General features: G+C 32.3%; 1 protein-coding gene across 1 annotated transcript; it reads left to right on the top strand.

Moving 5' to 3' along the window:
* Nucleotides 1–4,299: 4,299 nt before the first annotated feature.
* On the top strand, nt 4,300–8,499 carry LOC125220835 (protein FAR1-RELATED SEQUENCE 5-like). The gene is made up of 5 exons (XM_048122970.1): nt 4,300–4,345; nt 5,988–6,247; nt 6,361–6,788; nt 6,952–7,973; nt 8,099–8,499. The coding sequence occupies exons 1-5, from the start codon at nt 4,300–4,302 to the stop codon at nt 8,497–8,499; spliced, it is 2,157 nt and encodes a 718-aa protein (XP_047978927.1).
* Nucleotides 8,500–10,748: the final 2,249 nt, after the last annotated feature.

Genomic DNA, 10,748 nt, shown 5'->3' with positions numbered 1-10,748 from the left:
TTCCACGCTGCTCTATCTCCGTGAAAACCTTTTGGCCAAGTGAACTCTACGTTTCTCAGTCGTTTCCAGCCTTCTTCGTCGGTGTACGGTTGCTATGGCAGTGCTGATCTGGTGGAAACTGAATCAAAGCCTGCGATTTCGGGTAAGTTATGAAGCTTCGACGTTTTTAGCAAAGTTATTATGGTGGGTTTTTCTATAAATCAGCACTTCGTCTTCATTATTATTATTATGTTTCTGTAAATCAGCACTTCTATCCTTGATAGTGGAAGTTTGATAATTTGCAGTGCATTACTGATTTTGGATTTCGATTTTGGTTTACTACATTACTGATTTTGGATTTTTCAATTGGGTTTTTCTTCATTATTGATTGATTGGTTTGTTGTTAATTATTGTGTTTAATTTTGTGGTATCTGTTCATTAGCATTTATTTGGGTTTATATTCATCAATGATTCTAAATCCTTGATAGTGGAAGTTTGATAATTTGCAGTGCATTATTTGTGTATTTCTGTGAAATTGTGAATCGATTAATACATTATTTGTTTGATCATGTTGCATCATGTAATCAGATGCGTACATTCATTGTTCAATTTTGGTGGATCATATTAATGTACATCATTTAGCCAGTTATGTGCATTAATCGGTTCTGTTTTGGTATATTATTTATCCTATTTTGTACATTACATTAGTTTAATTTGATACATTATTCATCCAGTTTTGTTGCCTTGTTCTTGACAGCAGCGAAGCAATCTAGGTTGGATTTTGATGAAGCATTCGATGATGTGATTTCTCTTGCCATTGCATAGAAGTTTCGCCAGCGATTGACCGAGACAGAGTCTAGTAGATCCCAAGAAGAAGCTGCTCAAAGAAAACCTAGAGAGAAGTAAGAGAACCACATGTACTGCCGACGATGCCCGACAGAAGCATAATATGTACATTATTCACTATTACGAATGTACATTATTAGATACTATTTGTACATTATTCACTGTTACGAATGTACATTATTAGATACTATTGGTACATTATTTACTGTACCAAATCTAAAACACACATTAAAAACGAAATTTAATTCATGTGGCGGTACTATACCCTAACCCCATTGATTGATAAACCATAGGGGAATGAATCAAACTTTATGCCCTTGGTGATGGTTTCATTTGTGAGTGGGTACTACAACCTAGCCCTATGTATTGTTAAACCCAAAGACATGAATTCAAGTTCCTTTCAAAATTATTCTCTACAATCTGTACATTATTCACTGTTATGAATGTACATTATTAGATACTATTGGAAAATTATTTACTGTACCAAATCTAATGCACACGTTAAAAAACGAAATTTAATTGCAGACCGAAGGTGAGATTGCAGCGCCATTTACAAAGCTGATAGTATCTTGTCCCTTAGCTTTCAGCATTATTTAATGTTTTTTGTACATTTTTGTCCTTATTTTTTGCATTAGAACTCTATTCCATCTCTGTTTAATTGTAGCTTGAAGTGTTGTCCTTTTTCTGTCACATTATTCTGTTTATTTGCTGCATTATATGGTTTGCTTTCAACATTAGTGAAAATTTTCAAAGTACTAAAAATAAATAATGTAACATTTATATAATAATAATGCACAAATACCAATTAAAAATGAGCAATAATTACCAAAAACTTGTTGACATTGGTAAGACATCGAATTCAATACTAAAGCCTAAACCTCAAAACAAAAACAACTAATGTTGTGAGAGTCAAAATACATCAACATTTCCTCTTCCAGATCCTTAAGTATTGGACAATTTCTAGAGTCGTGATGGCACAACTCATCGCATGCCTTACACCGTCGAAGGGGCCTAGTAGCCTCCTTGATAGCCTTTTCTCTCTTGGAAATCAGACGACTAGTTGAGCTGCTCGCGTGCCCCTTTGTATTTACCACATCGGGAGGATGTACCTCAACGACTTCCGGCCTTTCCATTTCATAAAATGTTCAATCATTCGCCTCTTCTCAGAGGCGGATGTTGTAAGAGTTCCAGGTACAACAACCATTGTATACAATCACAAACAAAAAATCTCAGCTAACATACGCATTACGAATTATAAAACGTGCATTATTTGATTAATAATTTAAATTACACAGTACTAAAGCTATAGTATGTTTATCTAATAAAACAACACCCTGGAATTCTCGATTCTAAACCCTATATGAGCCCAAATAAAACGTGCATTATTTATTTAATAATTTAAATTACACAGTACTAAATCTACATTATGTTTATCTAATAAAACAACACCCTGACGCCTCGATTCTAAACCCTAGCCGAGCCCAAACAAAACATGCATTATATATTTAATAATTTAAATTATACAGTACTAAATCTACATTAAGTTTATCTAATAACACAACACCCAGGCCGCCTCGATTCTAAACCCTAGCCGATACCATTACTAAACTCATGCTCCTTGTAAACGATTGTGGAACTAGCACCAATCAACACTTACACAATTACGAAACGGGTTGCGGTAATCCCTACATACTACATCCAAGCCCTAACGATTGTATCTCTCATTGGGAATAAATAAAACGTGGAAACAATAATCATAGACTTTACTAAAAAAGATTACCTTCTTCCATTGTTGAATCATAAGCTTCTTCCATTGTTGAAGAACAACCTTTTTCCATTGTAGAAATAATTACGGGTTCAGAAGTAATTACCGATACGCTTCAACAAAATATAATTTCAACGAGAATTAAAACCTATGCAAAAATTCGCCCGATATTTTAGAAGCAGAAATTTCATCAATGGAGAATGATAGGAGAATGATCGGCGACAAAAAAGAAATAAATCTGTAATCTCTTGAATAAAACCGCTGGAATATTTTGTGAATGAGAGAATCAAGCACTTTCCATAACTGACGTTGATGTGAATACCCTAAACACCCTTTTCTATTTTTTTAATGATTAAAAATGATTAAATCAGGCCCTATTTTCGGCCCTTAGATCTTGGAAATAGATGGTGGAGATTGAGAAGGAAAAAGAACAAAAGATGTAAAAAGCATATGAATACATCCCTATATATATATAGGGTCTTGTTAGGTTGAGATTATTTAGCTAAATTGAGAAATGAGATGCAATATGGGCCACTCATCCAGAATATTTGTGAAATGTCAACAGCATGTAGTTTATGTCAACAGAGGGGCATAATTGTAATTTTATTAATTTTTTTATTTAATTTTTTTTAATTTTTTTTTTCGTTTTTTTATTATTTTTATTTTTAATTTTTTTTTTCAACTACATATACAATTCATGTCAACTACACATCAAATGTCAACAACTTTATTCAATAAATACTATTTGACATGAATTGTACATGTAGTTGACATTATATTGTGTAGTTCATGAATTGTATATGTAGTTGACATGGATTGTACACATAGTTGACATTATATTGTGTAGTTGGCATGAATTGTGTGTGTGGTTGAGATGGATTGTACACATAGTTGACATTATATGTGTGTAGTTGACATGAATTGTATATGTGGTTGAAAAATAAAAATTTTAAAAAAATATTTTAAAATTTTAAAAATTTAAAAAAAAATTAGAAATAAAATTAAAAAAATTAAAAATAAATTAAAAATAAATAAAAATAATTTTTAAATTTTTAAATCAAATTAATAAAAAATTAAAATTAAAAATTAAAAAAAATATTTATTGAATGAAATTTACCATGATATTACCATTCTGCCCTTTCATAATTAATTAATCTAAAGATATTTTCCATGTGGAAAAATCTGGACCACTCATTTAATAAAAATGAGTGGCTGATATTGCATCTCATTTCTCAATTAGCCTAAATAATCTCAATTGATCATGATCCTATATTTGCCACACAATAAATATTATTAGATTAATTTAATATGAAAGGGTAAAACTGTCTTTTCGCGTTTTAATTTAGGGTTCTTTATCAGATTTCATCTCTCGTCGGCGATTCTGGTGAGATTTAACGTTTGAATCATATCTCTCATTGAATCTATTTTAACGATTTATGATTCAATTGATTTGCAAAATTAGACTCAGACGGTTTCAACGATTTCAACGATACCTGATTTGCGATTCAATTTTCGAAAAATAGACGACCTGTTCGACGGATTTCTCTGTTGATTTTGACGTTTTTCGGTCGATTATACCCACTTTTATTCTGTTTTTATCCTTTATTTGTTGATGCCCAGTTAAATTTGTTCCCAATTAGTTTTTTATTTTTGATTTTCTCATCTTTAGGTTCGATTTCAGTTCATAATCAACAGCTAAGTGTTATTTGATGGATTCTTCATCTTATTCCGAGTCTACGTCGACGAATGGTGGAGGTAGTTTGGTTTGATTTTCATTAACATGAATTTTTTGTGTTATGTTGGTGATTTATGCTATGTTGACATGATTTGAAAATCTGTTGACATGATTTAGGTTACTTGGTAAATATTTTGTGTTGTTGTTATGCTCTTTGTGGACATTATGTTTCATTAACATTATTTTGTTGTATTATGTTGGTGATTTATGCTCTATTGACATGATTTATGTGTACTTGTTAAATATTCTGTTGACATAGTGTGTTTAAATTGGTGTATTCTAACTAAATTGGACATTTTGATCCTGGTAATTTGAAGCATGTTCTGATATTTTGGTTTACATAACTTATATCAATTGTCTAAAAATTTTACAAGAGTGCAGCCACGTCTTTAGATATAACTATAGGGGTAATTTTCTGATTTATGTGAAGCTACTTGAGAAATTAGCTCAATAATTCTTGTCCGAGGAAATAAATGTTAGTCTTAGTGGATCAATGTTTGGTTGAATTTTCTTGAATGTAAAAGTCCATATGATATAACCATAATCAGAGTCCTTAACTTGACTTAAAAAAATCAGTTAGTTATTGGCTAAGCAAAAGACCATAAATACTTAGAAGGTTGAGAAACATGGTTTAGTTTTGGAATCTATGGATACTTTAGTAGACTGTTTAACCCTTTTTTCTTAATCAGTTGTGAGCTTTCAAGGGAAAAGTATGGGTTATGAGCTCTTTGTTGACATTCTGTTTCATTAACATTATTTTGTTGTGTTATGTTGTTGATTTATGCTCTGTTGACATGACTTGAAAATCTGTTGACATGATTTATGTTCCTTGGTAAATATTCTGTGTTGTTGTCATGCTCTTTGTTCACTTTCTGTTTCATTAACATTATTTTGTTGTTTTATGTTGGTGATTTATGCTCTGTTGACATGATTTATGTGTACTTGTTAATTATTCTGTTGACATCGTGTGTTTCAATCGGTGTATTCTAATTAAACTGGACATTTTGATCCTGGTAATTTGAAGCTTGTTCTGATATTTTGGCTTACATAATTTATAACAATTGTCTAAGAATTTTACAAGAGTGCAGCCACCTCTTTAGAGATAACTATAGGGGTAATTTACGTAAGTCTTTTGATTTGCGTTGACGTGACTTGAAAATTTGATGACATGATTTATGAATGGTGGAGGTAGTTTGGTTTGATTTTCATTAATATGATTTTTTTGTGTTATGTTGGTGATTTATGCTCTGTTGACATGACTTGAAAATCTGTTGACATGATTTATGTTAGTTGGTAAATATTCTGTGTTGTTGTTATGCTCTTTGTGGACATTCTGTTTCATTAACATTATTTTGTTGTGTTATGTTGGTGATTTATGCTCTGTTGACATGATTTATGTGTACTTGTTAATTATTCTGTTGACATCGTGTGTTTCAATCGGTGTATTCTAATTAAACTGGACATTTTGATTCTGGTAATTTGAAGCTTGTTCTGATATTTTGGCTTACATAACTTATAACAATTGTCTAAGAATTTTACAAGAGTGCAGCCACCTCTTTAGAGATAACTAAAGGTTTTATGTTGTTGATTTATGCTCTGTTGACATGACTTGAAAATCTGTTGACATGATTTATGTTCCTTGGTAAATATTCTATGTTGTAGGGTCTGTTATTCCAATTTGCAAGCCTGAGTTGAGGCCTTATGAAGGTCAAAAATTTTCTTCTCTTGAGGAAGGAATTTCATTTTATGAAAAGTATGCTCAGGAGTGTTGTTTTGATTGTCGAAGATTTGGAAATAGGTCTAGTGGTGGTGTTATTATTTTTCAGTATGTTGTTTGCAATAGACAAGGATTTCATACAGTAGATTCGTTGGATGTTGATGTTAGTGTATCTGAGGATGGTAATGTGTCTGATGATGATGAAGTATCTTCAAAGAAGAGACGTAGACGTGGCACCAAAAGGTGTGGATGTGGAGCGAGAATTAGTTTTAAGTTTTTTTTTCTGATTTTGGTGATAAGTATTACCTTGTGCATCAGTTTGTTGAGGAACACAATCATACTATGGTTGACAAAGATCATAAGAGATTTATGAAAGGTAATCGGAGTTTGAATGATGTTCATCACAAGTTTGTTGAAGATTGCACCAAAGCTAACATCGGTCCTACCTCTACTTTTAACTTATTAAAGGAGTTTTTCGGTGGTTATGATGTTGTTGGGTGTACGTTGACTGATGTTAGGAATTGTTCACGTGATATTAAAGAGAAATTAAAAGAAGTGGATGTGCAAATGATCCTAAATCAGATGCAAGAGAAGAAGAGAATTTGTGAAGGGTTTTTTTACAAATATCAATTATCACCTGAAGATAATAAGTTAGTGAGCTTATTCTGGTCTGATGCTGAGTCTCGGAAGCATTACCACATGTTTGGAGATGTTGTAGCATTTGATACAACATATTCAACAAACAGGTAGTTTATTTATTATACTTAGTAATTGACATAGATAGTAGTTGATATGGTAGTTGACATAGGATACATTTGTACTTTGCATCATTTCTGATTTAATAGTTGACATAGCATATACCTATAATTGACATTATTGATGTTTTGTGTTGATGTATTTGTTCAATAGGTATCGTATGGTGTTTGGTCCATTTACCGGGAAAGACAATCATGGGTGTCCTATTGCGTTTGGAGCTGGTTTCGTATCCGGTGAGAATTGTGATGCATTTTCATGGCTTTTCACTGTATTTGTTGAATGCATGGGTGTTGCTCCAAGAATCATAATCACTGACCAAGATTGGGGAATGAGGCTTGCCATTGAGAAGGTATTACCTGGTACAAGGCATCGTTTGTGTATGTGGCATATTATGAGCAAGTTATTTGAGAAGATACCTAAATCAATTTCTGATAGAGAAAAGTTTAGTAAGGAGTTTAAGTCTTGTGTTTGGTCAGAGTTGTTAGATCCGGATGAGTTTGATATATTATGGACTAGTATTGTTGAAAAATATAGTGTAGAAGATCATAAGTGGTTTAAGGATATGTTTTTGATCAGACAGATGTGGATCCCAGCCTTCTTTAGAGATGTTCCTATGGGTTCTTTAATGAGAACAACATCTTTTTCAGAATCTGAAAACAGTTTTTTTAAGAGGTACTCGAAACCGTTGTTCAATTTTGCTGACTTCACTCTTCAGTATAACAATGCCATTGATGCTCAAAGGAATCAAACTGAAAGGCTTGACTATTATGATTCTGTAATCACTCCAAAATATGTCACTGATTTAGCATTTGAGAAGCAATTGGGATCTGTTTACACAGATAGGATGTTTAGAGTGGTACAAGATTTGATTGTTGAGGCTGATAAGAGTTGTCGGATGATTAGCATGTCCACATTGGAGAACATCGAGGTCTTCAAAGTTTCTGATGCTAGAAAGAAGATCTTTACAGTTAGACATGAGATAGAGACTGAGTCATATGAATGTGAGTGTAAACTATTTTTAAGGTGTGGTTATCTATGCAGCCACCTTTTTTTCATTCTCAGAAACAAAGATGTCAACAATATTCCAGAGAAATATGTTGGTAACCGTTGGCTTAAAAGTGAATTACTAAAGGCAGTTCATGGTCTCACGATTGATGAAAGTGCGTCTGACAGAGGTATGCAAACTGTTTTCTATAGATATTTTAGTTTAAGTTTTAGCATGTGTTGTATTAGCTGTTGACATATCTTATATTGGCTGTTGACATCTTATATAGGCTGTTGACATTTTATATGTCTGCAGGTTCTAACAAAGATGACAAACTACAGATTGCTAATAGGTGTCATGGACGTTACTTTGGTCTATATCAGCGTGCTTTTAGGAATAAAGATCATTTGATTGCTTTGGATAATTTGCTTGCGGGTATTGGTTCTCAAATCTTTAAAGACGACTGTGCTGGATCGTCTTCTCTTGATAAAAATGATTCAATCATGAACATATATGGTATTGCTGTTCCTGAAGAAATAACTGCCCATGCTCCAGATGTGGTTAGTACAAAAGGAGGTGCAAGTGACAAGAAAAGCAGGATTAAGTCAAGCATAGAGAAAGCAATTGAAAAAGCAAATAAACCTCATAGGCGTTGTGGAAAGTGTCACAAAGTTACTGATCATAATGCTAGAAGTTGTGGCAGAAATCAGACATGATTGTTTTTTTTTTAATAGTCAGAGTTGTTTTTTATTTGTTGACATAGACTATAAATTATTGACATTTTCTCATTTGTTGTTTATATCTGATTTTAATCTCTATTAACATCTATTCATGATTCTGTTTTTTTAATTTTAAGATTTGTTTTCTGAGTTGTACACCTTTATACAAAGTGTTGACATTTGTTTATAAGTTGTTGACATTTCAATACAAGTTAGACATGCCTTGCTTTCATGCTCCTTTATGTTTTTAATGTGCACATGTCAACAACTTAAAAATTAATTCAACTATATATACTGGCCATGTCAACAAGTAATATAATTATGTCAACTATGGTGCACATCGTGTCAACGGCACATATCAGTCATGTCAACTACGCTACATATCGTGTCAACTACACGTACAAGTCATGTCAATTATGTTACAAGCCATGTCAATAACTAATATAATTATGTCAACTATGGTGCACATCGTGTCAACGGCATATACTAGTCATGTCAACTATGTTTTAAGCCATGTCAACTACACGTACAAGCCATGTCAACTATACATAGAGAACATGTTAATATCAGTATTACAATTATATCAACTACACGTTAGAGTCGTGTCAACTATATTACATTGTATTTTAACTACTCATAGAATCATGTCAATAAAAATTATAAGTCATGTCAACTACGTATAGACCCATGTCAACTACGTTACATACTATGTTAATTACGCACAGAACTATGTCAACAATAATTTTAAGCCATGTCAACAATAAAAATAAGTCATGTGAATCATAACAAAATTAACAGAAAATATACATTTTCATAAGTTCAAAAGTTAGAAACCACAATAGTAGCTGTTTTGAAATCCATCCCAAAACAAGAAAGCTAACAACATTAAACGTTAAATACATCCCAAATTTTGTTTCACTTCTTTCTATTAACAAACCACTTTTTGTATTTGTTGTTTAAACTATTCAATTTGTGCTTGTTTTCTTCCATCCATGCATCAACTACTTCTAAAATGGGCACTCTCTGGTTGTTGTAACTTGATGCAATCAAGTTGTAGCAATATCTTCCACGCAGTACCTGGAGTATCTTTATGCCGCGTGCAGAGAAGCCAACATTCCATTCACTATCTTTTTTTCCAACATAAGTTTCCATGTGTCTCATTAAATAGACACCACAGTCCTTTATGTTGGTGCTTGTGGCCCACTTCAAGGAAAGAATATCGATGTAAGACTTGTTAATATTTTCGAATATCTCTAACAAGTTCTTCTTTTTGTAGTATGCCTCCAACATATCTTTCTGCAAATATATTAATAAATAAATAAAACTACACATAAAAAACATTTTAACATTGTGCATAAATTATATCAACAAAATGTAGAGACTGTTTCAATAAGATAAAAAAAATCATACCAGTAAACCAATTTCATGTCCATACTCCTCTAATGCATCCATGCCATTAACTTTTCTGTTGTCTATGATCTCAATCTTACTTTGTTTCAGCCAAAATACTACCAGGTAGTAATGTCGGTGTTCACAGATTGGAAAGAAGACCTATATGACATGGAAGATAAAATTACATTCAAAGAACACATCCTAATATTTTCTCAAAAATTTAATTGTTAGATCTAATTACCAAATCAATGTTTCTCCAATCAAATTCTAGTCTTTTTTGAATCTCATTCTCTATTTCATCAATGAATTTGTTCGTTGCCATCATAGTATTCCAACTTTCTGGCCGATTTGTAACATTGAAATTCTGCAATTAACATATTTGGTTAAGGAGACCTGTAATTCAAATATTTTATATAAATTTTTAGATTACTTACGGTTGGAGATGTTGTCATGAAAAAGCGTGCAGGTGATGTTGTTGGCTTTTCTTTTTCAATGTTGTTCAAATGTGAAGCCCATGAGTCAATAACACCAGATTTGATTTCTTCATGGGGCTTCAGTGAGTTGAACAATTCCTTGGTTGCCCAAGTAAAATCATCATCATACACACATGTATTCCTGAAATGAAGTTATAAAAATGACATATGAACAACAATCATAAATCTTGTCAACTGTTTAGAAAACTAATTTTTTTTTATATCATGAATATAATTAAATTATACATACTCATCTGTTCTTCCTGTTTCTACTATGTAGTAGTAGAGATCTCTTTCATGAACTTCGAGGTATGGCAGTATATCAACATCATTTACTTCTGCTGTGTAGAGTTCTGATTTGTTTTTATCTTCTGGAAGTGC

Source organism: Salvia hispanica, chromosome 4 (assembly GCF_023119035.1).
Source record: "Salvia hispanica cultivar TCC Black 2014 chromosome 4, UniMelb_Shisp_WGS_1.0, whole genome shotgun sequence".
In the NCBI taxonomy this organism is placed as follows: Eukaryota; Viridiplantae; Streptophyta; class Magnoliopsida; order Lamiales; family Lamiaceae; genus Salvia; species Salvia hispanica.
Note: the sequence above shows the minus strand (reverse complement) of the source record. Positions and strands in the feature narration are given on the sequence as shown.